Source organism: Phytophthora ramorum (assembly GCF_020800215.1).
Source record: "Phytophthora ramorum isolate Pr-102 chromosome Unknown Phyram_PR-102_s0019, whole genome shotgun sequence".
NCBI classification, from domain to species: domain Eukaryota; phylum Oomycota; class Peronosporomycetes; order Peronosporales; family Peronosporaceae; genus Phytophthora; species Phytophthora ramorum.
Window position 1 is genome coordinate 217,293 of NW_027150665.1, and position 27,938 is coordinate 245,230.

Genomic DNA, 27,938 nt, shown 5'->3' on the forward strand with positions numbered 1-27,938 from the left:
GTGCAAAGATTAAAAATATGAAGTAATGTGTCCTCACTTGGCTATCCGACTTGTTCGTTGTTGGTGATAGAGAGCGACATGTTAGTGGTTATTTGTTCTATACAATTTGTTCGCTAGTGTATGTACTAGTGTAAATGACGCACAAGAACTTCAATCGTTCGACCCTTCCAAATAGGCTGCGATTTGAAAATATTTATTTGTCAGACAATATCCCCTACCTGTGATGCCTACTGCATTTTCGTCTGTAGAAAATAATCTATGCGGATAGAAATGAAAGCCACTAGCTTCAAATACCCTCGTCAGTCTTATTCAGGATCAGGGCTGCGCTTGAAAAGTATCTTCAAAGTTGAAGTTGAAAATAACTTCAACTGTACTACACGGAGCAGTCAATTTTACCGTTTAGTCTAATATGGTTTGTACAAGTGACGTGGTAGAGTCTAACGATTGTCATGATTAGCTGTTTGTTCGGCAGTCACCACTAGATTAAAATAGGCTGCGAAAAGAAAATAGCCAAACATATTTTTACGGTACCGAGAGCTAACCCAAGTACTGGTTTCATCCAAAATCGGTGTTGAGCAAAATCACCAGTGCTAAGAGACAAATCAGAAGCACCAACGTAGTTACTACATTACTCGTTATTTAAAAATGCTGCGAGCACAAAATTAAGCCGAACGTAACAAATGTATTAATCCTCCGAGTCTCCTAGGTTTCCTCTCTTAGCGGCTCGCACCCTCTCCATCCTCTCCTTCATCTTGCGTTTCTTGTCCCTTTTCGCGCTTGCCCCCACCCGCGCTTTCTCAGACTTCTCAGGCAATTCCAGCTTTGCCATGAACTTCTTCTTCTCCTCTTCGAAATATTCCGGGGCGTAGTCGCCTTCCTCCATCATGCTGTAGGCCGAAAGCGGGGATTCCCAGGCTTCTCTTGATCCCTTCTTAGCACCGGATGCCACCTTGGTAGCGTATCTAAACGACGCGCATCGGTCCTTCTCGCGCACCACGACATCTCCGAAGACCCCACCCCACTTGTTGGTTTCCGGTGTGCCCGGCTTGTAGACCAAAAGGACCGAGTGGAAAACGAGATTGTTTAGGACTACGACGTCGCCAGGACGCTGCACCAAAACGCCGCTGCCTGTGGTCTGCAGCATGCGGTTGATTGAGTCGTCCTTGTAACCGTAGTTGAACACGGTTCGCTTCTCAGATTCCGGGGGGAAGAAAACCCATACCTTGAAACAGTCCTTGGCGCAGGGAGGTATGTACGATACCACACGGCCGTGGTCGACGTGGATAGGCGACTCTCTGTTCCTCACTTGCATCCAGTACTCGGATTTGTAGACGTAGGCTTCGTCCCTAGAGAACTTCAGCTTGGAGTAGTAAGCTGGAAAGTGAACAGCAAGCTGATCAGGCGGACAGAACCCACGCTTTCCAGCTTCTCGAGCACCTTCCTCCACAAATCGAATAATGCTGGTAGTCTTCAGCGCGTCACGCAAGTGCTGTGGGTCGGTCGGAATTTGCTTGTAGCCGTGGACACCGGCGATGATGTCGCAGGCTCCACGAAAGAGAAGTGCAGGTGCGTTCGATTCAACGACGCGCTGCCAGGAGAAAGGGGACGAGATGTAGCGGTCTTTGCTGTAGCTTAAGCGCGTCTTGATCTTCTCCAGGTCGTAGTACTTGCCGCCGTAGTCACCCGCATCGATGAGGCGTGCCAGGGACTCTATGAATGTCGCAGTCATAGGTCTTGGTGGGGCTGCTTAAATGAGAATGGAGGGCTGGAAAGATACGGTTAGTATGTGCTGTTGGTATTGGTTAAAATTAGTTCAATCATCGTGCGTTTTAAGTTGTGTGATTGTTAGTGGGTGGCTCCCCGGTTTTGCGCTGGTGCTGGGTGCACAAATGCGGTGCAGACAGCTAAAATTGTCGGTGTTTTTGGTATTTTCTCCGTCGGCCGTGGCATGCTTCGACTAAAAGACGTCGACGTGCGGATCGTTCATGTGCGCTCGGCCTCGTCGTCTGGCAGCACAGCGGCCGGATTGTGCCGAGTCCGAGGCTGTAAGGCAGAGCAATCACGCCCATGTGGTGCCGAGCACTCGATGCGGGATCGGCGGAGGAGGACACAGTGAGGCTCACAGTGAGCGTGCACGCTTTCGAGCGAACGTTCGGTTTGCGGCGCGGGGTCGGCGACTTTGATTCAGCTGGTCGTTCTCTCGCTCCTCAAGCCGGCTTCCCTCGCGCCGGCGCGATTTGAGCTGGGGGCTTGTTGAAGCAGGTGAGCGCGAGTGATTTAGAAGACGGACCAGGCCTGGCGCGGCGAGTATGCAGGCCGGCAGGCTTCGCAACCTTATGCTTGCGATTCGCATGCATCGTTGCTGAGCTGTTGAGCCTTGGCGTTGGGGGTCCGCTGGTCGAGGTTACACACGACTCGAGCGGACGACTGGCCATGCGGTTGAGCTCTGCATCTGAGACCGCGGACCCCGCGGCCTTTACAGGCGCTAGGTGCTGGACTGGACAATAGCTTATCGATTTCAACATGGCTGCAGCGATCTATTGCGGGAAGTCGTCTACACCACCGCAACGCGGCAGCTTGACAGCTTGAGCAGCGAGCTGTTATGACGTGTTGCTGCTGCCCGCGCTCCCGGCACACCACTTCCCGCAGACGGGGGCAGACGTGGTATTGAGCCGCGAGCCATGACGCACCGAAATGCCTCGGCGGCGGCGTCATTGACAACAGCAATGTCCCGACTGTACATGTACAGCGAGCCGCACAGCGGCCGCCATTCAGGAGAGCGAAGCAGAGCGTGGCCGTCGAGCCATCGCTGCTCGACGAGGGAGCCTTGAGCGCTGTGGGCCACAGTGTGGCGGCCGACCAGGGCCCGCGAATAGATATGCAAAGCCGCGCACAACTTCAATCTCGTTTGATCAGCACGCTATTTCTCCTCGGGTAGGGGCGCAATCGCCATGATGGACTTGCAGAGATCCAGTAGGACACATCCGCCGGAAGCTATCCCCGATCCGACTTTGGCGGCGCTCGCGGCCAGCGTGGCGTGGCGACGTTCCAGCCGGCGAGTCCAGCGGCTGCTGCTGCTAATGGTAGTGGCCCCAGCTCTGTGATCCCCATCGCCGTGCTGCAATGGCGTCACCTGTAGAGGCCATCTACCAGCAGCAGAGACTTTGCTCCTCTGCATTCACTTGCATGCCCGACCATTGCCGCGGCCGTCGCCACCGAGAGTCGCCATCGAGCGAGAGATGGTGCCGATCTCGACTGGCGCTCGCTCGGACAGGCTTCGCCTCCGGAGGTTTTGACTCGGAGAGTAAGAATGCGATGGGTGGGCGGTGTGTGTGACGTGGCGGCGCCGGCTCCGGCCCGTTCTCTCTCGCGAGCTGTCACGACCGTCTGTCTGTCCGCGCGCGGCCGGCAGGGAAGAGTGTCCTCGCCGATCAGTAGGAGCAGCACCAGCTGACTGGCTCCGTGATGCTCATTTCCTCTCTTACTCCGCCGGAAGCTCGCCACCCCCGACGGCGTACGCAAGACCGGCAGACTCTCACTACAGCACTGCAGGCGCGAGCAGGTTAGGACGATCACGTTCCGGTGCTGAAGGGCTCAGCGGCACCGCAGCAGCAGCAGGGGCAGCCGGACAGAGACGACGACAGCCATGGTCGCGCTTCAACTCGACAGGTGGCATCTAGCGAAGACAACACCTTCAACTTGCTACAGCAGCAGCTCAGCGCGGAACGACCGCCAAGCCGGAAATGACGACGACCGCTACTTTGACAGGCCCTTGCAGTGCGCGGCGGCGTCGGCCAACCCGCCGAGTGACAGCGTACACCAGACCGGCACGGCCTACAGCTCCAACAACGCCGGCGATGGGCCGGAAAAGACCCGCGACCGCAAGAGCTGGTTCCCGCGCTTCAAGTCCAATTGGCTCGGCACCTTCCGCTCCAAGCAAATGTTCCACTGCTGCGAGTGCGCGGTGGCGCCGGCCGCCACCGGCACCTCGCTGTCGACCCAGGCTGGCCGCTACAAGGGTGCCGAGGGTAAGCACTGCCGGTGCGGCAAGGACCAGTGGCACCTGGCCAAGTCCGTCGAGGAGACCGAGTACAACCGCCGCATGGAGATCAGCAAGGCGCTCGGCGGCATGCGCTACGATGAGGCCGTGCTGCGGCTGCGAAGCATGGGCCAGTCCGAGCTGGACTTCAAGCCGTCCGAGCACGTCGTCAACGCGGGACTCACCACTCAGCCGCGCAGTACCCGAGGCTTCGCCCCGGCGTCATCCCCATTATCGTCGTCAAGTACCAACGCGCCAAAGCGCGCCAGGAGCGTGTCCAGTGGACCCCTCCCTACTCCCACCGCCCGAACCTACGCCGCGCCACAGCTCATGAAGCCTGAGCTGTCGACGTTGCCTACGGTGCCGTCTCAAATGTACGGATATGAGAACCCAGCCAAGCAGTACGGAAGCTACGCGCCGGTGTACGGCAACAACGGTATCGAGTACGCGCAGTCTGCGCAGCCGCAGCAGTACGAACAACTTGCGCCGGCGCCTTTCGGCGACGAAGAGGGATTTGGAGAGCTGCTGCAGGGTATTCTCGAGGACGATCCTCGCGTAACAGCGGGTGCGGGCGTCGGTCTCAGTCCGAACCAGGCGAGCGCGTATGCTGGCGCTCGCTATGGCTACTACACTGGGGTGCAGACCAACGGTAGCGTGGCGCCTCTGAAGCGAACGATGAGCATGCCGTCGTATGCAATGACACCGTCTCTGATGTCTTCTCCGCCTCGCGAGGGGGTGGAGCACGAGTATTACGCTGATCCGACTCGCCGGTCGAGCTTGAACCTTGGGGCGAACCAAGCGCCATCGTACATCAATTACGAGCAGCATCAGCAGGTGTTACAGCAGTTCCCGTACCCACAACAAGCTCCGGTGTACAACCGACCGTCCATGTCCATGACGACCAATATGGCGACTACCACCTCATCCTCCTATACAACGTGAGCTGTGGGGTTCCGCTGCGGCTGAAGAAGGCTCAGCGTATAGTAAGTTAGTTCAAGTAGCTAAGTAAGTGAAGGGGGGCGGAGTGGAGCGTAAGATGGAGACTCTATGTAAATACGAGCGTGCCTGTTTGACTGTCTACTGGCCGGCCGGCTTTCACTCCCCATCCGTAGCCCTGTTCAGTAGCTACTTACGCCTTCGAGGGCACGGCTACGAACTCCCGGCTCTGCGTGAGCTTGTCGTCGGGTTCCTGCAGGAAGGACTCTAGCAACGTGTTGAAGCGCTCTGCTTCGGACAGCACAAGGTCGTGGCCGCCTTCCGGCACCACCTCCAGTCGCGAGTGCATGATGCGCTCGCTCAAGTACTCACCGTGGAAGGACGGCACGAGCTTGTCCTGTCCGCCGGCCACCACGAGCGTCTTGCACTTGATAAAGGGCAGGTGACCGCAGTACAAATCACCGCCGTCTTCGCGCTCTACTCGACGCAGCGCCTCCACCATCTCTGCATCAGCAACAACAGATCAGTCTCTCAATGGCCACGCGCCTCTCAGTCGACTGCAATGGACGCACCGGACCACTTGTCCTGCACGTTCTCCGCGCCAAATTTGTCCTGCGCGGCCTCGCGCATCTCCTGCGGCCAGGAGGTCACGTCCTCGTGCGCCTCCAAGTCCTCCAGATCCTCGTCACTCACGAACGCCTGCACACGGAACACGACAGAGCATATCTCAGTCCCCAGAGAGTTGTTCAGAGGCTGCAACTTGGCCGCGTACATTGCCGTTCACCAGCACGAGGCGTGACACGCGCTCCGGGTGTGTGGCGGCCAGGACGGCGCTCACGTTGGCGCCGTGGCTGCAGCCCAATAGCGAAAATGAGTCTAGCTGCAGCGCGTCGGCCGCACGCATCACTTCGTCGGCATCGCGCTCCACGCGGCTCCCACCGAAGTCCCTCTCGGGCGCGCGCGGATCCACGCCGAAGAGCGCGAAGCTTCGTGTGAGTGGCACGCTGGCGAACTGCAGGCGGAAGTCACGCGCTGCGGAGCCGAAGGTGGATGGCACGCACAGCAGCGCTGGCTGATCCGCGGAGCCTGCGGTGGGCGCCACAACTGAGAGCGCGGCGTTTGAGGCTCCTACAGGCAGCTGCAGGCTGCGGAAGCCCGCGGGCGCGGTCGAGAAGCGGCGCAGCAGCGGACGGAGCGGTAGCATGGCGTCGGCGGACGAGAAATGCGATAATGATGGATGGCTTGACGCGACAAGGATATGCTGAATACATTTTGTCTGAAGGAGGAGCATTTGGCAGAAACGTATACGAGCACACGGTTGAGGGCAGTCGAGCTCGAAGGGACACACAAGAGTATCTATCCGCTGGAAACGATGGCGGGCAAGAGCAACGATAAGTTCTACAAGACCGTCGTGTTCGCCGAGGACATGACGGACGCCATGCTGGAGAAGGCGCTGGGCACGGCAAGAGACGCCTTCCAGCTGCAAGTCACGGTACGTCTTGTGGTCGACAGGTCTGGCTGCATGTCCTTGTACTTACACTTGTGTGTGTTGCTGGTACAGTCAGAGAAGACGTTCTCGACCATCGCCGAGTTCGTGCGACGCAATATGGAGAAGGAGTACGGTCGCGGCTGGAACTGCGTGGTGGGCTCGTCCTTCGGCGCCTACGTGACGCACGAGATCAAGACCTACGTCTACTTCAGCGTGGCCGCCGGCGTCTCCGTACTCGTCTGGAGGACGTAGTTGTCTACATTTAGTATCCTCAACAAGCTGTATTGACGAAGTTGCCTCAGGCATAGCTCCTAACGAGAAGTATCACCTCTCACGTCAGCCTTTTGCCCTTGAGGAACGCCGAGAAACCAGCCACTTGTCGTACGACAGGGTCTCCGAGCGTATGAGCAATGCCAACGGTGGTCCTAAACTCAAACGCTTGCTCCGACACTGTGCCACCCCACTGCAATATATACGGCCTGTTTAGACTACGACGTGCACGTGTTCGAGTGCCGATCAGGATTCGACAAGCATGTCTTCGAGGTGATCGATGAACTCGTTCCGAGCGACGCTGAGCTAAGAAGGACAAGCAGCAGACGCCGTGGCGTAAACTTTAATGACCATCGCTCTGTGAGACCAGCGACGACGTTGGAGCCCATTCATACACTCTCGCGGATGCAGCCACGCGTTACCAGCTCTCGACGGACTCTTGCGCACCACGTAATGAGGACATCACTGCTGCTCTCTCTCCAAGATCATAGTTGTGGAATGGTTGCGCTTGCTTACTTGACGCAGACCTTACGGCGACGGATACAGGCAGCAGACAGGGAACACGTTCCGGTGATGGAAAGGCAACTGCAACGACCTTCACTCTGTGGTATCAAGATCGTAATCATGACGGATCGTCATTAAGTTACTTAACTCCCTCGATTCGTGAACGCCCTTCATTCTGCGTTGCTGCATTTGGTTTTGCTTCCTGTCGCTGGTGTCGCTGGTGTGTACGAGCCAAGGCAAGCAGAGACTTTCGACCTCATCGCTTCTTAGCCCAATACGACCGCAAAAAGCCAGCTTTGCAGAAATACGCCCCAAATTATCGGGAAAGCTTGGCCCGAATCTGCGTCCTCGTGGCCAGTGAGGTTACTGCCTACTGCACATGTGCTTTTCGTTTCCGTAGTTTGCATGGGTTCACGCAGCATGGCGCCCCACATCTTACAATCGCAGATCACGAAACATCGTGCGACACGCTCGTCTTGCTTTCATTATACTGTACCGGCGTCGACGATGAAAACGTGCGTCGGCGGAACAGGCAGGAAAGCTCACTTTCGAAACGTCCGCCGGCCGCACAAGTGCCTCCGCTCCGCCACGACCGCGTCTCACCCCACCACAGCAGCATGTTGGTCATCACGAGCTTCCCTCGCCGCTTCCCCACCGCCAGCAAGCGGCCCTTACGTCTGGCGCCCGCGTTCTCGTCGGCTTCGATCGCCACGCGCGACGCGTCTCCGGCCGCTGCAGTGTCGGCCTCCGTGAAGCCTCCACACACGCCTCGCTTCTCTCCTATGCAATTGCGCACGCAGTCGCCGCGCTTTGGTGCTCGGTCCGTGCACTCCAAAGCGCCGTCCAGCCTGAGCTCCACCTTTGCCACCTCCGCCGCGCGCGTGCACGACGACGAGTTGCAGTCGCACGACGTCGACGACGACAGCTTCCTCTTCGGCGAGCGCGCCGACGACTGGTTCACCACCGCACGCAACCCGCGCACGGACGCTACGTTCCCGGGCGTCGACCACGTGACCGGACGGCTTAATGCCATCAAGATGCCGGACCTGCGCTCGTGCTCGCGCCAGGAGATGCTCGACTACCTGGACAACTCGTGGGCCATGACGGACGCGCTGTTCGCGTCGCTGCAGGGCGAGCGCGCCTTCATGACGGCACCGCCACACCAGCTGCGCCACCCACTCATCTTCTACTACGGCCACCCGACGTGCTTCTTCGTCAACAAGTTCCTCGTGTCGGGCCTCATCCACGAGCCCGTGAACCCCTACTTCGAGCACATCTTCGAGGTGGGCGTGGACGAAATGCGCTGGGACGACATGAGCAAGAACGAGATGCACTGGCCCCACGTGGCCGACGTGCTAGCCTACCGCCGCGAGGTTTACCAGCTTATCCGCAGCGTCGTGGAGACGCACCCGGGTCTTGAGCCCGGCCACGAGCAGATCACTGAGGACAGTCCGCTCTGGGCGCTGCAGATGGGGCTCGAGCACGAACGGATCCACCACGAGACGTCCTCGATGCTCATGCTGGAGCACCCCGTCGAGTTTTTTCAGGGCACGTCGCTGCTACCGGCGTACCACGACTCTCTTGCTCACGACGAGAAGGACGTGGCGCTGCGTCCGGCTGCAGGAGTGGACTACCCGGTGAACGAGTTCGTGGAGGTGCCCGCGGCCAAGGTGCAGATCGGCAAGCCCCGCGACTTCCCGTCGTTCGGATGGGACAATGAGTACGGCCACCGCGAGGTGAACGTTCCGGCTTGCCGCGCTAACAAGTTCCTCGTGTCGAATGGCGAGTTCTTCGACTTCGTGCGCGACGGAGGATACCTCGAGCCGTCGTACTGGAGCGAGCAGGGCTGGGAGTGGCGTAGCTTCCGGAACACCAAGTGGCCGGCGTTCTGGGTCCAGGACGGACCCTCGGGCAGCCACCGCTACAAGCTTCGCGCAATCTTCGATGAGGTGCCGATGCAGTGGAGCTGGCCAGCCCAGGTCAACCTGCACGAAGCGCAGGCTTTCTGTAAGTGGAAGCAAGCCAAGCAGGTCGACAAGAAGGTGGTGTACCATCTCACGACGGAGCCGATCCATCAGCTCATGCGCGACGCCAAGGACCGCTCGGCGGACGTGTCTTCGGACGACATCCTGGCGCTGCCGGAAGGCACCAACATGGCCTCTGCTGCGGGTAAGAACCTTAACTGGTCTTACATGTCGTTCTCGCCCGTGGACGCCCTGCCGCCGACAGCGCAAGGCTTCCACGATGTATTTGGCAACGCCTGGGAGTGGTGCGAGGACATGTTCTCGGCGCTGCCTGGATTCCGTGTCCACCGCTACTACGACGACTTCAGCGAGCCGTGCTTCGACGGCGAGCACCATGTGATCATGGGTGGGTCTTTTGCTAGTGCCGGAGACAACGGCGCGTCCAAGTACGCGCGTTACCACTTCCGGCCACACTTCTTTCAGCACGCGGGTTTCCGCGTCGTGGAGCAGAAGATGGATGACAATGGAGCGATCACTTTGGCGACAACCGACGTGAATGCTCCGCCGCCGTACGTGAACGGAAACCCGTTCCGCTCCAGCGAGCGCGTGGTGGTGTCGGGTGCTTGTGAGGCAGAGGCTGCCGGAACGAGCTGCCAGGGTCTTTTCGAGGACCTTCGCCGCAAGAGTGAGCAAGCGCTGGAGTCGTTTGTGGCTTCGTCGACCTCGGGAATGACGACCAAGCCTCTGGTGGCTCGCGACGGCACAGTTGCTGCTGCCAAGCTACGACGCCAAGTGCGGTGCGGTGAAGTGCTGGTGGTGGTGCCCAGCGATGACGCGACGCCAGCAGTGCTAGAAGACACGTTCGAGCTGCTAGCGACGGCGGAGGTGCCCGTGTTCACGCAGGAGAGTCCCACGGAGGCTCGGGTGACAGCGGAGACCGCGACGGCCTGGAAGAAGACCCGCGACTAAATGGAATGTATTTGGCGGACCTGCTTCAACGCAGTGAAGCATGTAAGCGGAGGTACGTGCATATGAATGAAATGAAATTGCAACGATTTGTTTTCTCGCTATGCACGTGGGTAGATGACTGGCACTGGCAGTGAACGCAACACGGCTGCAACAGACACACCCAGACGGGGCCAGCACGTGCAGTGGCTCCCATGTTAATCGTCGCATCGGTGAGCTGCGAGCACTTGCGTGTAGCGCTTGGAGTTGATCTCAGCCCACTGGTCCAGCGTGAGCGGAGCGATATCGGTGAGGTCCTCGAAGCTCTGCGAGACAGGCAACACCATTGCGCTGGTGTCAATGCTACCGCCAACAGCAGCCGACGTCTGCACCGCAGTTTGAACGTCCTTCGAGAACTCGACCGCGCACTCGAGAAACAACTGCGTGTGCGCACGCGGCCAGTAGGCAACACGCCAAAACTCACGACCAGGCTGCTCTCTCAGCGCATCCACACGACTCAAGCGCACGGGGCGAGCCTTGTTGGCGTGTCGCTGCAGAGTTCGCTGCACGTCTTTCATTGTCACGCTGCAAGTATAAAGTTCTTTGGTTTTCATGCGGTGAAGCGGAAACGTGAAGGCAGCAGCCACCAGAGCCTTGGCAGCGTCGTCGAGCGACATCAGATACACCCTCGCCGACGCCAGGGTTGGCTCCAGCAGAGGCCACCTCATGCGCGACGGAGGAGACGACAGCGACGTCTGGATCTCTCCAGCCTCCACCTCGTCTTGAGCTTGGGCTTCCAGCTCCGATTCAAGTTCTTCGCCCGCAGTGGGGGCCTCACGTTTCTCCTCTTCCAGACTACCAAAGCTCTCGCTGTCTTCGTCGCAGTACGAGAGCGCCAGGAAATACTCCATGAAGAGCGGCAGTCGCAGAATCGTGAACGAGACCCCCGACGTCTTGACGCAGCTCTCGATTTCCTCGAGCTGCTCCAGAAGCGCGCTCTGCTGTGTAGTAGGGCACCCAACGAGGATCGAGCTCACCAGCACCACACCCCAGGCATTGGCACGCACGGCAGCATGAACCACGGCACGCACCACATCAAGGCAGGCCCTGCTTCCAAGCCGAAGTGGTGGAATAAGCATCACGACATCCAGCGACGAAAGCTGCTTGAGCAAATCTCCCATAGGGTAGGGCGGTGCACCTTCGAGCTGATAGACGGTGGGGGGCAGCGGCACCCCAGCAGACTGGCTTCGTTCAGAGATCCCTGGAGCTGCCTTCACAGTACACAGCGTGACTTTGGCCTGCTGGAGACCTCCGTCGATGCCTCGATGACCTTGGCGACCGGGAAGAACAACCGGAATGGCGCTCTCACCAACCTCACGCGGCGGCAATGCTGGTGAAGCCGTTATCTGGCTCGCTACGAACTTGCTCACCTCGAGGAACAGCGCCTCACCCGAGCCCACCACGAACAACTGCACTTGGTTCTGTGGCGTGCGCGCGAACAGCAAAGGCGCATGACGCTGCAGCCACTGTCGGGGAGCCATCCGTTCGCGCTTCGTCAGCAGTCGAAAGTTACTAGTGCTGTGAAAGGCGTCCGGTAGATGCAGCGAGCGGGACTCTCCCTGCCTGGCTTCGGTTTTCAGCGTTTCCTGGCTGTTGCTCAAGTCTTCGCCACGAGCCTCACTCTCTGCGGGTCCCTCGAGGAAAATCCGAAGGCCAACCGTGCCCTGCGCGACTTGGTCGGGGGTTCGCTTATCCTTCATAACCCGGAGGTAATCGGCATCACTCAGCTTGCGGTACTTGGTCTCACGTCCAAGAAACTCCGTCAGGCACTGGGCGACTTGGTTTGGCGAGCAGCTCGAGTTCGCACCGCCTGTCAACCGATACACTGCCTCGTACTTCCGCTTGGGGTTCGCCAGCACCTCGGCCGCCGCATATCCGACATCACGAACGGAGATGCAGGGCACATGCGTGTCTGGCCCAAAACAACCGATGAATCGATTGGCAAACAGCAGTTCGTCGCGACAGTAAAGCAGCGTCTCCATGAGCAGAGGAATTCTCAGAGACACACAACGACCTTGTTCGGGGAGCCTGTTTCTCGCGTGAACTTCCACCGCCTCGTATCCCTCCAAAGCGGCGACGTCAGTTGGCGTCGAGCCGACAGCCTCCGTCGGTGGTCGCTCCTTCGCATGCTCTTGACGACAGCGAGCCAGCAGCTCGGGTGCAGTCAGGATGCTGCTAATCACAACGAGTCGTGACACCTGCTCGGCCGCCACAGCATCGACGACGCGCCTTGAAAAGCGCACCCCACTCTCCGACAATGCAGGGACCAGGAGGACAGCGTCAGCATTGCGTACGGCACGACGAATCGAGTCTTCTCCGCCTTGTGCAAAATTACATTGCACCAGATAGCAGTTCGTCGCGTGTTTAAGCCGTTGGACGCGTGGGTCCTTCGTGCTCTCCACTGCTGCCACGAGAGCCACCGAAACCTGCTCCTGCGCCGCCAACACCTCCATCGCCGAGCGACCGATGCGACTGGTAGCACCAAACACCACGATCACTCGCGACCTCATCAACTTGCGCAGTTGGATGCCCATGCTGTCAAGTGCTTCTTCTCGACGCCCAGCGAATGTCAAACTGCTCACGGCAAAGAACCTCTTGTGTGGAGTGTTCTTCTTCTGCGACGAGGCTCAGTTCTTCTTCACGTCCTAACTGGCACATGCAAGCGACCACACCATTTCAATTGAGCCAGCAAGAGGTTAGACCGTTAGACAAGGATCAAGTTGTGCCGATGACGCTGCAGACCGAGCCTAGCACGCTCGCGTTTGGTCCTGGCAGCTTTTTATGATTTCGCTTTGAGTCTCGTCATGTCGACGGTATCCTGCACTGCTTGCGAGGTTTCATTCTTCGCACTGTCGCTCTATTTGGATCTGTACACAACCCGCTGCGCCAGCCGCACCAAGGCATCCCGCTCGGGTGAAGGAGCGAACTGCATAGCCGCCTGGGCCGCCAGCTCTGCCTGGCCGATGGCCAGAGCCTTGGAGCGAGCGATCCCTGTACTCTTCTCCACCAGTTCGCTAGCCTGCAACGCGCGACAAAACAAACCATTAGCAACGAGCGTCGTTCACCGAGACGGCTGCATCCACGAACCAATTCAATGTCTCCGTCCTGCGAGAATTTCCGCTTGGAGAGCTCGCGCAGCACAGGGAACTCTTCCTGTGCGAGCAGCAGTGGAGCCGTCGACAGACCGGACTTGAGGTCGGCCAGCAGCGGCTTGCCCGTGTTCACGCCTTCGTAGTCCAGCACGTCGTCAATCAACTGCCGAATAGAGAACAGCAGCGTTAGATCACGAGTCGACCATCGAAACAGACAGCTTTACGCTTTGGAGTACCTGGAAGGCAAGGCCGATGTGGCGGCCAAATGCAAAGCCCAGGTCGCAGATGCGCTCGTCGTGCTTGCCCAGCACCAGCGCCGCCTTACAACTGTTGGACATGAGCGAGCCTGTCTTGTAGTAGTTCTTGCGCAGGTAGTATTCGAACGGCGAGATGTCGTCGCGGGCGTCCGCGTTCTTCATCTGCATGACTTCGCCCTTGACCAGGTGCTCGATCGACGTCGACATGAGCTCGACGGCCTCCAAGTTGCGCAGCCGCGCCAGCGACACGGACGAGCGCGCCAGCAGGAAATCGCCGGCCAGCACCGCCATCTTGCCGCCAAACACCTTGTTCACCGACGGCCGGCCGCGGCGCGTGTCGGCCTCGTCAATCACGTCGTCGTGCATCAAACTGGCCGTGTGGATCATCTCCCTGCAGCACAAAGTCACACATTTCGTCAAGAAGCAGCTCCACCCCCTCATTAACCAATGCAAAGCTGCAGACGCACGTGATCTCCGCAAGTCGCTGCTGCGCCGCGCGCGTGTACTCCTCCGATTGCGTCTCCGGCAGCGGAGAGCCCCTCGCGAGACGGTGGGCCTCGGCCGCGCGCGACAACAGCAGTACCATGGTGGGGCGCACCTTCTTGCCGCCGTCGTGCTCGAAGAAGTAGCGCGCCACCGCGGCCAACACGGGATGGTCCGAGCCCAGGATGCGCTTGATGCTGTGCGTGACGCTCACCATGTCCTGCTCCACGAGCGTGAACGGGTCTGCCAGTTGGCTCGGGTCCGTCGGCAGGTACACCAGCGGCACGTCCACATCTCTGCAATGGCAGCAACGTCGTCGTCAGTTTAGTGTAGCAATTGCAGCAATTTGGTCGGCATCTCGAGTCTCACGTGGCAAAGTCCTCGCTGAGGTTGTGATGCACCTCGGGAGTGTCGCCTCCGAGCGCGTAACCAGGCGCTGGGTGCAGGATGGAGACCGTGGGCTCATCCTGTTAGCGAAGACGACCGAATTGCAGCACAGAACCAGTTAGTTGCAGCGCTAATGGAGACGCAAGCGAGTGACGCACCACTGCCGATGCGCTGAGCCACAGGTTCGGGTTGGACTCGAGGTCCGAGCGGATCTTGCCGGCCATGACGCGCACAGCCTGTTCGCGCAGGCTGCTCATGCGGCGCGCGCGGGTCGCGAGGGACACGCCACGCTGGACCAGGAGCTTCATGTGGACAGACCTGGAGCTTGTGACGCACTTGCTGCACTGAAGGCTCGGCGGTTGTGAGCCGCCCACCGGAGCCGTGTTCAGTAACCTTGTCAAATCAAAGCTCGTGGTGGAGATTTTATTACACATTATATTCATTTTGAAGTCACAAACCAACATATTTTTGTATGTTGGTGTTAAATACGATATCATATAATGTTGAAGGTTATTCGTTCTATATACGCACGGATGTAAACTGAATGACCCAGTTGTGCACACACAAAGCTGAAGCTGGAACCCATCGTGATGGCTACATTTTGCAGCTTGCGTCCTTTCGCAACCGTCATGGCGCGCAGTAGCGTGGCGTCGCTGCTGGAGGAGAACCGGCAGCTTCGTGTGCAGCTCGAGAGATCGGATGTGGCGCGTCGGCGAGTGGAGGGGCAGGTTACAGAGATGCAGAGGCGAGTAAGCTTTGCAGAGACCACCGCGGCCCAGCAGCTGAGACTGAAGGAGGGCGAGTGGATGGCCGAGTACGACCGCAGTGTGCAGGCGCTGCTAATGATCATCAAACACCACGAAGAGGAGATGGCGCGGGTAGAGATGGAGGTGCAGCAGCTGAGAGCGGCAGCAGGGGATATTCCGTCCCCGACCACCAAGATGACGCGATCCACTCAGACAGAGGTGCTCAGACCAACGACCTCAAGGAGAAACAGCGTGCGTTTTGCAGAGGAGGAGGATGGCACAACTCTTGAAAAGGAGGAGAGGGCGTACATCGACGCAAAGGCAAAAAGCAACCTAGTTCGCATGCAGGTGAGTTGCGCAGGAGGGCGCGCGGCTGACAGTACAACCTCTGACGAAATGTGTGCGTGCTTCACGGATGCAGCGGTTATTTGAGCAGCTACAGGTTCCCAGAGATCGGCCAGTTGATCTACATAGTACCGTAGCAAAAAATACGAGGCTATCGATAGCACGAGACCATGCCGAGCACTCCCCAGCCAGTCCAAATCACGATCTCAAGTCAGCGGTCTTGGAACGATTGCAAGGCATTCAAACAGCAGCTAGCGCAGTGCGACGTCAGTCTTCAGTGATAGCTACGTCATCTATGGGCAAGAGTAAAAGTACCGACACCCAGACAGATGAAGTACCCGTCCCGAGGCAAGACACATGCTCGGCAACCGTCCAGCAGGACCTGAAGGAGCGAAACCGACTGCTACACGAACGACTGACGTCGCAGCAAAAGGTTCTGGATGAGCTGCTGTACACAAAGCTCAAGAACGCAAGTGCTGGTGCTGATAACGCTTTGCGGGGCCATTCACAGAGCTCACCTAGCATTTCGTCAGACTCCATGAAAGTCATAGACCAGGTTGATGATCGAAACAAGTGCGATTCCCCTGTTCCTACGACAGGTCCACGAGCCTGTCCAGCTCAGCGTAGCGCTATCTGCATTGATGCGGCTGGTACAACAGAACGGCGGCCATTGTCGCCCCCAGCGGCATGACTGTAGAATCTCCACATGTAGCATAATGTCTTGCAATCCGGTTAAGTGTCATTGTGCATCCACTCATCGAGTTTCTTCATTTCCATCTCGAGGTACAACATCTCTTCACCACTGCGATTCTGCAGCGGGATGGCAAACAGCTTTCGCGCCCGTTGATTCCACTCGGCAGGGCACTGGTTGTCGATTGAAGCCATGATGTTCGCGCGTTCAGCAACCCACCGCTGCTCCGACTCCTGCAGCACCTCGCTGTACGTGTTTCCCATCCTAGTCAATCCGAGAAAACATCAGAGTTATACCAGGAAGCTCACGTCATGAAGTAGTACTGTAGCATTAGCAGACGTACATGGCAATGAGCAGGTTCACGAGGATGATCATGACAAGAATTACATAGCACAGAACCAGCACTTGCGTGAAAGCATTCATCCTGCCACCCGAGCCGTAGTTGTCGTCATAGTTGACCTCGCCCGTAAAGCCCATGACAAGCAATGTACGCATCCGCAAGAACAGAGCATGAGGACCGACACGACCATCGTGCACAACGTAAATGGCCTGGGAGAACCCAATCAAAACTGCGCTGTACACCAGTAAGAAGCGTACGATGTCGCTAGCGATCATTCGCAGAATCATGACAACGAACGGACCGGTCGTACGAAAGCCCAGCAAGAAGAAAAAGAGGTAGAACCACGCAAAAATGAGTGTAACTGCACTGAGAGCGTCTCCTGCTTCCTGTTGGTCTGCAAGTCGAGCCACCGATGATGCGAAGAGCGAAATACTCGTGACGATAGTGCAGATATTGTCCAGACGTCCTGCCCCACCCTCCGTGATATACCCGCCAAAATTCAGCAGGATTTGGTTGCTTTCGTTCATGAACTTGAGAGCAGCCAATGCTAGAGCTCCCATTTCAGCAAAGCCTAATCCGGCTGCGTCTCCTCGCGATCCATCTGCGTACATGCTGTACGGAGCAAACGTTGTTGCATTCAGCAAGATGAGGAACACGAAGTAGGTCGCCAGACGCCATAGGAAGCGCTGTTTCCCAACGTACTTCCATTTCTTGTGCAAGAGCTGCTGAATCTCCAGCATTTTTAGCATTTCGAGACGCTTTGCTACGACCTCTTGCATGGCGACATGGTGCTTGGGCAATGTGTTGGAGATCCTCTCCACCGAGCAGAGGCATTGGATAGCAGTTCGGTAGCCTTTTCGCCCCTTTGGCGCCAACGGGTACGGCAGCGATGCAATCAAGTCGTGGATACGCTGAAATCGTCCAAAGTCGGGGTCTGGTCGCGATTCAGGCTGCTCTAAGTCAAACAAGGGCACGTGAAATGCTGTGATGGGGCCAAACCGCCACGCGACGGACGATGAATGGTGTAAGAGGTGCTGGAACATGCGCTGCTGACCGATAGCTGCGGCAAGTGACAGTGGTGTTAGTTCATCAGAGTTGCGCCGCATCAAGAAGCCAAGCATTTGCTCGTATCCCGAGTCATTTGTTCTTTGGAGGAAGTCCACGAGATGGATTTCACCAGTCCTAAAGCCGTCAGCCGGACTGAGAGGCGCTTCTGTCGATAAAGATGACCGAGAAGGGCCCTGCACAACCACCATACTCTCCACTTCGTGAACTTCGTCGGCCGGTTTCTCTTCTGAAATGACCGGACCACCTTTTCGGGGGGAAAGCTTCTCCTCTGAACGAGACAGCAGTCGAATCACGTACCGCAACGCAAAGTCGTAAACGTCAGGTAGGTCTCGGATGACTGCGAGGTGGAGCAAGTTGTTGCCAAAGCGATCGCACGTGAAGATCGACGCCAGCTCCTCCCCCTCGTCCTCCTTCAGCGGTCCGTCTTGCAGCCGCTCGGCAGCCTTTAAGATGCACAGCGCCATGTCCATCTGGTTGGACGCGAGCGCGAAGAGCAATGGGGTGCCACCGAAGTAGCAAGCCTTGGTGGGGCCGAAAAATTTGCCCGTCGTCTCTGCACGTGCCAGTTGAGGCGCTTCCCGCACGAGCCACTGCACGAGCTGCGTCTGCCTGTGGACGATGGCGATGTGCAGGATGTTCTCGCCCTCGTACGGCGACGGCTCGTGCGCGTCCCCAGACGTGTACGTGAGCGTGGCGAGCGCTCGGCTCCGTAGCACGAGTTTTTTGCCCAGTTCGTAGTGACCGAATAGAAACGCGATGTGCACGGGGGCAGCCCCCACCGAGTCCCGCAGCGTCAGGCAGTTCTCGTCTTCGTCCACGAGCCGCAGCGCCGCGTCCGCGTCGTTGGCCCGCACCGCATGGAATATGCCGTCGTCATGGTCCAGCACCTGCTGCGCCACCACGTCCACCTTGGCGGCGCTGTTCAGCCAGTGCAAGCGGCTCGAGAGAGGACGACGCGGTTTGGCGCGCACGATGCGCCTCCCCGGCATGATGTCTTCAACTTGGATGTCATGTACACCACACCAAAGTATGTATACATGTAGTATACACCGCGGTAACAGAGCGAACGAGTAATAAGCCGTGGACAGGAACCACCCGAAGCGAAGCACAGGCGCATTTGACGGCTTCACGCGTACAACGATAAGGTGAGAGCAGCAGCAAGTGCCGTACTCGTGTATGGACGAGTGTGCTGCATTGGTATGAGTGGCGCTGACGTCGTTTGCTGTCCGTCTCACAGCCACAATGCAGGACCAGCAGCAGCCTCCGACGTTCCCCAAGTTGCCTAAGAGCGCTCGTACGTGGGCGCTATGGACGGTTTTACGTATCAGGTTGTGGGTGATAGGCTAACGCTTTGCTGCTGCAGTGTTTTCCAGACTGGAAGCGTTCATGCCCGTGATGGCTGAGGAGAACAAGAAGCTGAGCGAGGCAGTGGCAGCAGGTGAAGGCGCCAAGCACAACATCGAAGTGGAGGAGGCCGAGGAGGAGAGCGGTACAGACAGCGATGACGCTATGGCTGGAGACGACGAGAAGAAGGGCAAGGCGCCGGTGATCGAAATGGTGCGTTGGGAGAATTGCAATGTATCAGTGCCACAAGTGTCATGCTAACGACCGGTATGTTTGCTTTGGGGGGCAGAACTTTGCGTTGGGCATGATGGATGAGAACGACAGCAACGCAGATGCAGTTGACCCGGAGGCACAGATCAAGACCGCAGCAACTGCAAACATAAATGGCACTGGGTCAGAGCAGCAGGAGGAGGACGCTTCGTTCCGGATGCGACTCGAGAAGCCGAGCAACAAGCCGCGTCCGGTCATCCAGGAGATCAACTGAGCGGAGAGTGCGAGAGGAGGCGACCCAGGGTGCAAGACGACGACATATTTACTACACGAAGAAGAGCAGGATGGGCTTCCGGCTCGGATAATGTGAATGGATACACGCTGAAGTACACGCCTGATGCATCTGATGGCGTCAGATTAGTGCACCCCCGCTTTTGTCTAAAAGCACCACCGCACCAAGGAGGATAATATGCGAGATTGTCCCCATCGACTCCGCATCTTGCGTTTTGTATGTCGTATCGGCTCTAATACTCGTTGACTAGCAAACTGTTGGCGACTGCATTTCGCATTCGCCGCAGGTCTATGCAACTTTGACCGTGGCCTCAGAAGCCTGGGGGCCTCTCGTGGTGGTTCATCCAGTCCGAAAAAGCCGCCACTAGCCGTCGATCAGCGCCATGTTCTACCAGATCTCGCAGAAGATGTCCAAGGGCGCCACTATGGCCATCACCATCCCCACCTTGCTCGGCGCCTCCTACTCCACCTTCGCCTTCTTCCGCTACACTGGTGCGTGAGGCAGCCGACAATGCGCGTCTGTATCAACCATATCCACTCACTCTTCCTGGCAATGGCAGGCCCGGACCTCGGCGGTGACGTGCCCGGCTCGCCCAAGACGACGTCGGCTGAGTGGCAGGCGGCCTCGGTGGAGTACGGCAAGGCCCAGAAGGCCAACCCCATCCGCCACTTCAAGGACTAAGTACACACAGCAGTCGGCCCTCCTCCTGTAATTATTGGCCGCGGGGTGAGCGAGCGGCCGACGACGGGGGAGGCCGACGGAAGCGACTGGCCGCATTCGTCCCTCTCGTCTTCCGCAGGTCGACTCATGAATAAAAACAATCAGAAAAAGCTCCAAACTTCCCCGCGGAAGCCACGTCTCCTTCGCTCTTCAGGGCTGTTATCGTTCCTGCCACCTCTAGCGTGTCCCTATTCACCAACAGCAGCAGCTCCGACTAGCAAATCGATCCGTCCCTGTCTGCTTCAGTGCGCTGATACGCCCTGGTGAAGTCATTAACACACGTTAGCAGGCAGCTCCAGCACAGTAGCAGGTGCAAATGACAATTGAACGCACCAGTTCGGCGACTTGATCCTTGCGCTTGGCCTCGGCGGCGTCCCAACCGTCCAGGGCGCGTTGGCGCAGTCTGTTCTCGGCTTCCTCCTCGTCCTTGAGCTGCTGCTCCTCCTCGTCGTCGCGGAAGCCATAGTAATCCGGCTTAATGTGCTTGTACATGTCTTGTCGACTGCGCTTGCGAGCCTCTGGCTCCTCTTTTTGGAAGAGCTCGCGTACGCCAGGGAGGTTCTTGGCAGCGCCAAAGTATTTGTAGCCGCCAGCGCCTCTCACCTCAGAGCCGTCTGCGTCGTACGCCTGTGGCTGCGAGCGAGCGTAGTTCGTCCCGCCCAACTGCACGATCCTCCGCTCCCAGTGCCGCTTCTCGCGGATGCGCTTGTTGATCTCGTCGTTCAGGTCCCGGATCACATGCTCGCTGGATCCGGCTGCAGCAACAACAGCAATATAGTGTTAGTTCAGCCTACTCAGCGCAACCTGCAGAACTAGCCAAACGCGCGCACCGTTCTGAATGTCCGCCACTTTCTTGGAGATCTCGCGGACGATCTGGCGTCGCCAGCGCTCAGCGTCCTTGAGGTTATCGCACTGAGAAGCCAAATACGGTCGGCGACTAGCAGCAGCAGCAAGAGCAACAGCGTTAGCATCATACAAAGCCTTTCATCCACGCGCAGACGCTCACTTCTTGAAGGTGTCTGCGAAGTCCTGCTTCATGGACGTCCATCGGTTCAGCAGCGACTGCGCCTTCTCCTCATTACGCGCCATCCTGTCGGTGTACGAGCGTCTACAGCGTCTATCGGCCAAGCGCACCGAGGTGATCAGATCAAAAGACGAGTGTGCCTCGAATGTCGCGCAGTGTGTGCGCCACATCACTCACAACTTTCGTTTAACAGCTTTTCAGCCAATCGCACAGGTTCAACCAATATGGGGCGCGGATCACTTCTCGACATTAACATGATGGGGCTGTGGACGCGCGCTCTCCTCCCACGCAGCCAGCGGCATCTGCTTTCCTCGGCGCACACGCTCAAGCCGCAGGTGGCGGCCTACGATCTGGTGGTGATCGGCAGCGGCCCGTCCGCCACGCAGTGCGCGCTGGAGTCGGCCAAGCAGGGCAAGCGCGTGGCCATCGTGGACAAGCGCACGCGGCTGGGCGGCGTGTGCGTGCACACGGGCACGATCCCGTCCAAGACGTTCCGCGAGGCTGTTTTGCACCTGTCCGGCTACCGGCACCACGGCTTCTACGGCAAGTCGTATAGCATGAAGACCGTGACGATCGAGGACATTCTGTACCGCGTGCAGCGCGTCGTGAGCTCCGAGGAGGACGTCGTGCGTGCGCAGCTCAAGGCCGCGCGCGTGGACGTCGTTCCCGGTTTCGCGCGCTTCGAGAGTGAGCACGAGATCTCCATCGTGCGCGACGACGACGACGACCAGAAGAAGGGCGCGAGCGCCAGCAGCACGCTGGACTCGCTCTCGCGCGTCAAGGCGGACAAGTTCCTCATCGCGTGTGGCACCAGACCCGCGCACAACCCGCTCGTGCCCATCGACGGCCAGGTCGTGATCGACAGCGACCAGATCCTGAGTCGCGACATGCACCAACTGCCGCGCTCGCTCATCGTCGTTGGCGCCGGCGTCATCGGCATGGAGTACGCATCCATGGTGAACGTCGTACCAGGACACTCGGTCACAGTCGTGGATGGACGGCCAGACGTGAGTGGCTTTGTGCTGGTTCAGATAATGGGGAGTCATGACTGACGTGTGAATTGTTTTGTGCAGATTCTGTCCTTCTGCGACCGCGAGATCATCAGTAACCTCACGTACGAGATGCAGAGCAACGGAGCGCGCTTTCTGCTGGGCGAGACCATCAAGAAAGTCGAGGTAATGGCTTGAATGGTGTGGTGATGTGGAGAGGCAAGATTCTGACGTTGTGTGTTGCTGCTGGCAGACGGCGGACAACCGCGTCAAGGTGTTCTTCGACAGTGGCAAGGTACTCAGCGCCGATGCGCTGTTGTACACGGTGGGTCGCCAGGCGAGCACGGACGGACTGAACCTGGAGGCGGTGGGGCTCTCACGCAACCACCGCGGCCTGATCAACGTCAACAAAAACTACCAGACGGATCAGCCCCACATGTGAGTATAGAATACTTGGCTCCGCTACATTTGGTGGGGGATCCTCACTAACTCATCCTACTGTCGACTCTCTCAGTTATGCTGCGGGCGACTGCATCGGCGCACCGGCGCTGGCATCTACGAGTATGGAGCAGGGCCGGTTGGCGTCCTGCCACATGTGGAAGCCGGACGAGGAACTTGCCGTAACGAGCCAACTGGAGAGCGGCAATTACCCGTACGGCATCTACACAATTCCTGAAATCTCGATGGTGGGCCAAACGGAACAGCAGCTCACGAAGGATTGCGTTAATTACGAGATCGGTGTTGCCAAGTACTCCGAGTTGGCTAAGGGTCAGATGATGGGCGCGATGGCTGGTGGCACCCTGAAGATCTTGTTCGACCCGGACACGCTCAAGGTGTTCGGCGTCCACGCTATTGGCGAAGGTGCCACGGAGATTATTCACATCGGACAGGTTGCCATGGCTATGGATTGCTCACTGACGTACTTCCGCGATGCTGTCTTCAACTACCCGACGCTGGCGGAAGCCTACCGCGTCGCCGCTTTGAACGGACTGGGCCGTCTCAGCCGTAACACTGACGAGCATTAATTGCGAGCGCTTCTTTGACGGTGATGGCACATGAAGGCGCACGAAGCAGCTGTCTACCTGGTTGCTGATGCATGACGTGGGCAGATAGAATGTGCAAACAAAATAAATGGGGAAACGATGCCCCTTGGCAAACGGATTTCCAGCAGCGTGAGAAGGGAACAGGTGCTGTGAACATTGCTCACGATGCTCATGTGTTTATGTTAGGGAAAGTGTATTAACCGCATTGTAGCAGCACCGACATTGGGATGTCGCGGGAATTCGCTGAGTCAAGGAGCTGATAGTCGCCAGAGCTGAGGCTCGTGCATTCTTCCATTTCGTCTTCCCCGTACGGTAAGATGACTGAGTATGCGCTTGCCTTAGCATCGTTAACTTCATTGCTATCCCGACTGCGATGGATCTTGTAGAAGTACAACTGGATACCAAGTACTCGGAGCCAGATTAAGTTCCACGGATCGCTCATCAAGGCAATGTTCATCAACTGTAGGACAGAGCGAAACTCCGATGAGCGGTGGTACAGCGGTCTCCGTCGCAAATTGCGATCGAGTGCGTGATTGCTGTGCTGGAACGGCCAAACTTGTGATAATGGTCCATGGAGAGTGGGGGTTATATTGGCCGTTGGCGACTGAGCTGCTCGAAACATGGTTGGACGCGGTCCTAGTGGCACTAAAACGTTGGAGACTCGCGGACCATGCATCACTTGAGGCCGAGACATAGTATGAAATCGAATACTCAGCACCGATGTCGGCCAGATAATTCGTGCCCCGCTGGGAACGACGGGTGTTAAGCTGAAGACGACACCTTTCGTTTCACGGTGCACCCAGCTGCGCCGCGGTGTCAAGGAGCCCAATGCCTTGATGACCATCGCCAGTCCCATGACTGCCCCGATGCAAAACAGCAACATGGTCGCGCTGTCGTCAAAAATGTACGAGGACGCATTCATATACCCGCCAGGGTTGCAGTGAACAATGTCCATTGTCGACCCTACATCAGCAAGTCGGAAGACACTTGTGATGTTCGTGTCTCGATACTTGGTATTTTTGTATGGGCCAGCAATCGTCAACGTGGACGTAAAACTGATGAGAAGACCACGAATGCCAGGGACTCCGTTGTGCCAGTGATCACATGTCTTCCTCACGACAAATACTACGAAGATTGCAAGCAGGGCCAGTAACCAGACGTTGCGCATTTGAACCGCTGTTGTTTCGACGAACGACGTGAGCCTGAAGTTGACGGAGCCTCCAACCGAAGCCCAATACGAGTCGAGAAAGATATCCATGAAGCTGCTGTCCAGGAACAAAGCCGCAACGTATGCAGATACAGGTATCAGGCTGGAGTACACAATGACCTGGAACGGAATCTTCAGCACAATCGAGGCGGCTGATAGTACAAGTGGACGAACGTTCGTGTTCCCACCAGCCACTTGCCTGGCTGCTGTATACGCACAGTAGACCAAGAGAACCAATCGAACCCACACGTAAGTTTGAGCCCCAGCTCGCAGTATCGCGATAATGCCGTACCAGTCCACGAGATTGGTTTGGACGATATCGCGCTCGTAGCGGTAGTCGTCTACAAAGACCGTGGTGCACACTACAACCTTCGCCGCTGACAACGAGTTTGATTCCTGCTCAACGCATCGCCTGCCTCTGGTAAGGACAACAATTTCCAGCGCCTCGTAATTGTAAAAAGTGGACCGCATCGCCCCTGACGTTGATGAAAGTCTCTGCGACGAGAGCAGCGCCACGTCCAGCTCCACGTCTGGGTAACGCTGTTGTAGAGCTTGGAGTCGTAGGTCCAAGTGATCCCAGAGGCGAACGTCGGGCAAAGACCCGTCCAAGGGATTTTTGCACTTCCAAATGCCTGGGTGGTTGCAGAAGCGCGGTCGCGGAGAAGATCGTTTTGCGATGGAAGCGCGGGTGCATATTGCGAGTGACCGCGAGTATTGGGGGATGCGTGCTACGTGAAGAGAATGCAGTCTCCATGCTGGATTCTTGGAAACAAAGCGCACGACGTAGTGGTGGACGCGGTCGACCCAGTTGTGTTTCGTGGCGAAGCGCAACGTTGCAGAGGAGTTTTCTGATCGATTGAGTTGAGTGTGCGCAGCCGTGATGAAGGCATTCAGCATTGTGAACGCAGTATCGAGCTCGATATGGCTGTTCGGGTTCAGCGCGCGTTGACCGGGCTGGCTTTTGTAGAGCAGGAAGGACGGGAACTCGGTCACGTTGAGTAGCTCTACTGCTCCTCGTAGCCCAACTGATGTCGTGTCGTATTGATATGACCACACCCGAGCAGCAGAAATGGGCTGGACGCCCATGAGCCCTGCGAAAGCTGTAGATGAATTGTCACTATCGCTTCCAGTGCCATTTTCCATCCGCCAGATATGCAAGACCGGGTAGTTGAAGGGTCCGAAGCGAACTGCGGTGCTGGGCATGAGCGGAACGGGGTAGTACTCCTGTAAGTTGAGTACACCAAGACCCGTACGCGGGATGTCTGTGGCAAGGAGAGCGAGTGATACGAGTGTGATGACACAGCGCAGTTTGGAGAATGCGATGCATCCGGCGATGTCCGGTTGCGGAAGGAGTTTCTTCCATCCTCGCGTTTTCACGTAGGTGAGCGTTCTTGTGCTTTGGTTTCCGAGGAAAGCGAGATCTGCATTTGTGTTCGTGTCCCGAGTCCTGAGATCTCCGTATCCCGATGGTGCTGACGGGTGAATTGCCGCCATGAGTCGGACCCAAACGCTGCAGCCGTGGTATGAGCTGAGCCATGCGGATGCCAAGCTGAGCTATATCAGCCGTGCCGAAAATGGACTTAGTTTAGCTCACGTTTGGTTGCATTGTGTCACGATGGACAAGGATAAGGTCCACAAAAACGAGCAATGAGTCTGCCAGAAAGCACCCAGGAAAGTATTTGATGCAAGATTAAAGGACAAAAGGTGCTCTACCCGCACTGTAGCAACACAGACATCGGGACGTCCCGGGAACTCGCCGAGTCGAGAAGATCAAAGTCCTCGCAGCTCAGCCCTGTGCGCTCCTCCATTTCATCCTCTGCGTACGGCAAAATAACGGCGTATGGTAGGACGCTGCTGCTATTGCCAGTGGATGGAGTGGGACGGACATGGTACAAGTACAGCGGGATGCCAATCACACGGAGCCAAAAGAAGTTCCACGGGTCGGTCATCATGGCAATGTTCATCAGCTGAAGGATGGAAGTGAGCAGCTATTGTGCGTGAACCCAACCCGCCTGTTGATGATTCAATGCTCTCAGGTGCTGCTGAGTCTCGCTTCTCACTGCAAAAAATCCACGGATATCGTCTGGGTTGGCGAAGCGGTGGTGGGTCCGTAGACATGCGTCGATGTGATAGCCCCGCAATACTCAGGTTCAGCAGAGATAGTGGAGCGACTCTCGGCGTGCTGAAGCCTGTGGTGTGAGACTTCATTGGTGAAGTGTGTGCAGAGTTCAACTCTGACGTTGATGTGGTGTTTCGAGATTGCTGTGGGCGAGTTGGTACGCTGAAATGGATCATTGGTGACGTGGTTTTCCAAAGACTTTCAATTCCGCAAGGGGCGACGTTCGATGTCCTAAAGATCATTCCACGAGTAGCGCGGTACGTCCACGTACGTCGAGGTGTCAAATACCCCAGAGCTTTGAAGATCAAGGCAAAGGCAGCGACTGTTACCAGGCATAAGCGCACTGTCTTGGAGCTACCTCCATAAATGTACGAAGATATATTGTAGCAGCCAGCAGGATTCGATGATTGGACGATGTCCATTGTCTGACCGCCATCGGGCATCTGGAATACGCTCACGATGTCCATATCGCGGTAGCGAATACTTTTGTACGGCCCAAATACCGTAAGTGAAGACGTGAAGCTGATGAGGAGACCACGAATGCCAGAAATCCCTTCGTCGTAATACCGCGACCTTCTCATCGCAAACAATACAACACTCGCGAACAGAGCTAAAGACCAAACGCCACGCATTTCCACCGATGTCGTCCGGATGAATGGTACCAATTTGAAGTTGACAGCGCCTCCCACCGAAGCCCAGTACGAGTCGAGAAAGATGTCGGTAAAGCTGCTGTCCAGGATCAGAGCCCCCACGTACGCACTCACAGGCAACAAGCTGCTGTACACGATAACCTGGAACGGGATTTTGAACACGATCAAAGCGGTCGACGCGAAGCGCGAACTCGAATTTAGCTTTTCAGCAGCAGATTGCCCAGACGCTGTGTACGCGCCATACACTAGCAACAGCAAACGGATCCACACGTAGGTTTGAGCTCCGCCTCGCAGCATCGCGATGATACCGTACCAGTCGACGAGACTGGTTTGGACGATATCGCGCTCGTAACGGTAGTCGTCAACGAAGACTGTACTGCACGTGGTGACGGATGACGAGTTGGTGGTCTTTTCGACGCATCGCCTGCCACGCGTGAGCGTGACAATTTCCAGCGCCTCGTAGTTGTAGAACGTTGATCTCATCGCCCCCGATGTCGACGAAAGTCTCTGCGACGACAGTAACGCAACATCTAGTTCCAAGTCTGGGTAGCGTTGCTGCAAAGACCGAAGACGGAGGTCTATGTGATCTCGGAGGCGAACGACGGGCAAGGAATCATTCATCGGATTTCTGCACTTCCAAATGCCTGGGTGGTTGCAGAAGCGTGGTCTTGGCCAAGAGCGTTCTGCAATGCCAGCGGGGGCGCATATTGCGAGTGACTGTGCT

The 27,938-nt window shown here is 57.3% G+C and overlaps 13 protein-coding genes across 13 annotated transcripts; 7 read left to right on the plus strand and 6 right to left on the minus strand.

Moving 5' to 3' along the window:
- Positions 1-3,646: 3,646 nt before the first annotated feature.
- On the plus strand, positions 3,647-4,981 carry KRP23_13792 (uncharacterized protein; the record flags this gene model as incomplete). Its single annotated transcript, XM_067884548.1, has 1 exon — positions 3,647-4,981. One exon carries the CDS (start codon positions 3,647-3,649, stop codon positions 4,979-4,981), a length of 1,335 nt encoding a protein of 444 aa, XP_067737946.1.
- A 187-nt stretch (positions 4,982-5,168) lies between these two features.
- Positions 5,169-6,179, minus strand: KRP23_13793 (Valacyclovir hydrolase; the record flags this gene model as incomplete). Its single annotated transcript, XM_067884549.1, has 3 exons — positions 5,169-5,479; positions 5,548-5,674; positions 5,748-6,179. The coding sequence occupies 3 exons, from the start codon at positions 6,177-6,179 to the stop codon at positions 5,169-5,171; spliced, it is 870 nt and encodes a 289-aa protein (XP_067737947.1).
- A 168-nt stretch (positions 6,180-6,347) lies between these two features.
- Positions 6,348-6,716, plus strand: KRP23_13794 (Dynein light chain 1, cytoplasmic; the record flags this gene model as incomplete). Its single annotated transcript, XM_067884550.1, has 2 exons — positions 6,348-6,467; positions 6,537-6,716. The coding sequence occupies 2 exons, from the start codon at positions 6,348-6,350 to the stop codon at positions 6,714-6,716; spliced, it is 300 nt and encodes a 99-aa protein (XP_067737948.1).
- A 1,139-nt stretch (positions 6,717-7,855) lies between these two features.
- KRP23_13795 (Hercynine oxygenase) lies at positions 7,856-10,171 on the plus strand (the record flags this gene model as incomplete). The annotated part of the gene is made up of 1 exon (XM_067884551.1): positions 7,856-10,171. One exon carries the CDS (start codon positions 7,856-7,858, stop codon positions 10,169-10,171), a length of 2,316 nt encoding a protein of 771 aa, XP_067737949.1.
- A 194-nt stretch (positions 10,172-10,365) lies between these two features.
- KRP23_13796 (uncharacterized protein) lies at positions 10,366-12,741 on the minus strand (the record flags this gene model as incomplete). Its single annotated transcript, XM_067884552.1, has 1 exon — positions 10,366-12,741. The coding sequence occupies one exon, from the start codon at positions 12,739-12,741 to the stop codon at positions 10,366-10,368; it is 2,376 nt and encodes a 791-aa protein (XP_067737950.1).
- Positions 12,742-13,064: 323 nt separating this feature from the next.
- KRP23_13797 (putative hexaprenyl pyrophosphate synthase, mitochondrial) lies at positions 13,065-14,734 on the minus strand (the record flags this gene model as incomplete). The annotated part of the gene is made up of 6 exons (XM_067884554.1): positions 13,065-13,226; positions 13,295-13,462; positions 13,536-13,947; positions 14,024-14,335; positions 14,409-14,506; positions 14,585-14,734. The coding sequence occupies 6 exons, from the start codon at positions 14,732-14,734 to the stop codon at positions 13,065-13,067; spliced, it is 1,302 nt and encodes a 433-aa protein (XP_067737951.1).
- A 321-nt stretch (positions 14,735-15,055) lies between these two features.
- On the plus strand, positions 15,056-15,604 carry KRP23_13798 (uncharacterized protein; the record flags this gene model as incomplete). Its single annotated transcript, XM_067884555.1, has 1 exon — positions 15,056-15,604. One exon carries the CDS (start codon positions 15,056-15,058, stop codon positions 15,602-15,604), a length of 549 nt encoding a protein of 182 aa, XP_067737952.1.
- Positions 15,605-16,249: 645 nt separating this feature from the next.
- KRP23_13799 (Transient receptor potential cation channel subfamily V member 1) lies at positions 16,250-18,605 on the minus strand (the record flags this gene model as incomplete). Its single annotated transcript, XM_067884556.1, has 2 exons — positions 16,250-16,472; positions 16,552-18,605. The coding sequence occupies 2 exons, from the start codon at positions 18,603-18,605 to the stop codon at positions 16,250-16,252; spliced, it is 2,277 nt and encodes a 758-aa protein (XP_067737953.1).
- A 253-nt stretch (positions 18,606-18,858) lies between these two features.
- On the plus strand, positions 18,859-19,444 carry KRP23_13800 (uncharacterized protein; the record flags this gene model as incomplete). The annotated part of the gene is made up of 3 exons (XM_067884557.1): positions 18,859-18,910; positions 18,980-19,173; positions 19,250-19,444. 3 exons carry the CDS (start codon positions 18,859-18,861, stop codon positions 19,442-19,444), a joined length of 441 nt encoding a protein of 146 aa, XP_067737954.1.
- Positions 19,445-19,844: 400 nt separating this feature from the next.
- On the plus strand, positions 19,845-20,143 carry KRP23_13801 (uncharacterized protein; the record flags this gene model as incomplete). Its single annotated transcript, XM_067884558.1, has 2 exons — positions 19,845-19,953; positions 20,022-20,143. The coding sequence occupies 2 exons, from the start codon at positions 19,845-19,847 to the stop codon at positions 20,141-20,143; spliced, it is 231 nt and encodes a 76-aa protein (XP_067737955.1).
- Positions 20,144-20,424: 281 nt separating this feature from the next.
- On the minus strand, positions 20,425-21,271 carry KRP23_13802 (Pre-mRNA-splicing factor ISY1-like protein; the record flags this gene model as incomplete). The annotated part of the gene is made up of 4 exons (XM_067884559.1): positions 20,425-20,442; positions 20,516-20,937; positions 21,013-21,119; positions 21,189-21,271. The coding sequence occupies 4 exons, from the start codon at positions 21,269-21,271 to the stop codon at positions 20,425-20,427; spliced, it is 630 nt and encodes a 209-aa protein (XP_067737956.1).
- A 159-nt stretch (positions 21,272-21,430) lies between these two features.
- Positions 21,431-23,220, plus strand: KRP23_13803 (putative soluble pyridine nucleotide transhydrogenase; the record flags this gene model as incomplete). The annotated part of the gene is made up of 4 exons (XM_067884560.1): positions 21,431-22,213; positions 22,280-22,381; positions 22,449-22,633; positions 22,710-23,220. The coding sequence occupies 4 exons, from the start codon at positions 21,431-21,433 to the stop codon at positions 23,218-23,220; spliced, it is 1,581 nt and encodes a 526-aa protein (XP_067737957.1).
- A 214-nt stretch (positions 23,221-23,434) lies between these two features.
- KRP23_13804 (uncharacterized protein) lies at positions 23,435-27,835 on the minus strand (the record flags this gene model as incomplete). Its single annotated transcript, XM_067884561.1, has 2 exons — positions 23,435-25,866; positions 26,836-27,835. The coding sequence occupies 2 exons, from the start codon at positions 27,833-27,835 to the stop codon at positions 23,435-23,437; spliced, it is 3,432 nt and encodes a 1,143-aa protein (XP_067737958.1).
- Between the last annotated feature and the right edge of the window lie 103 nt (positions 27,836-27,938).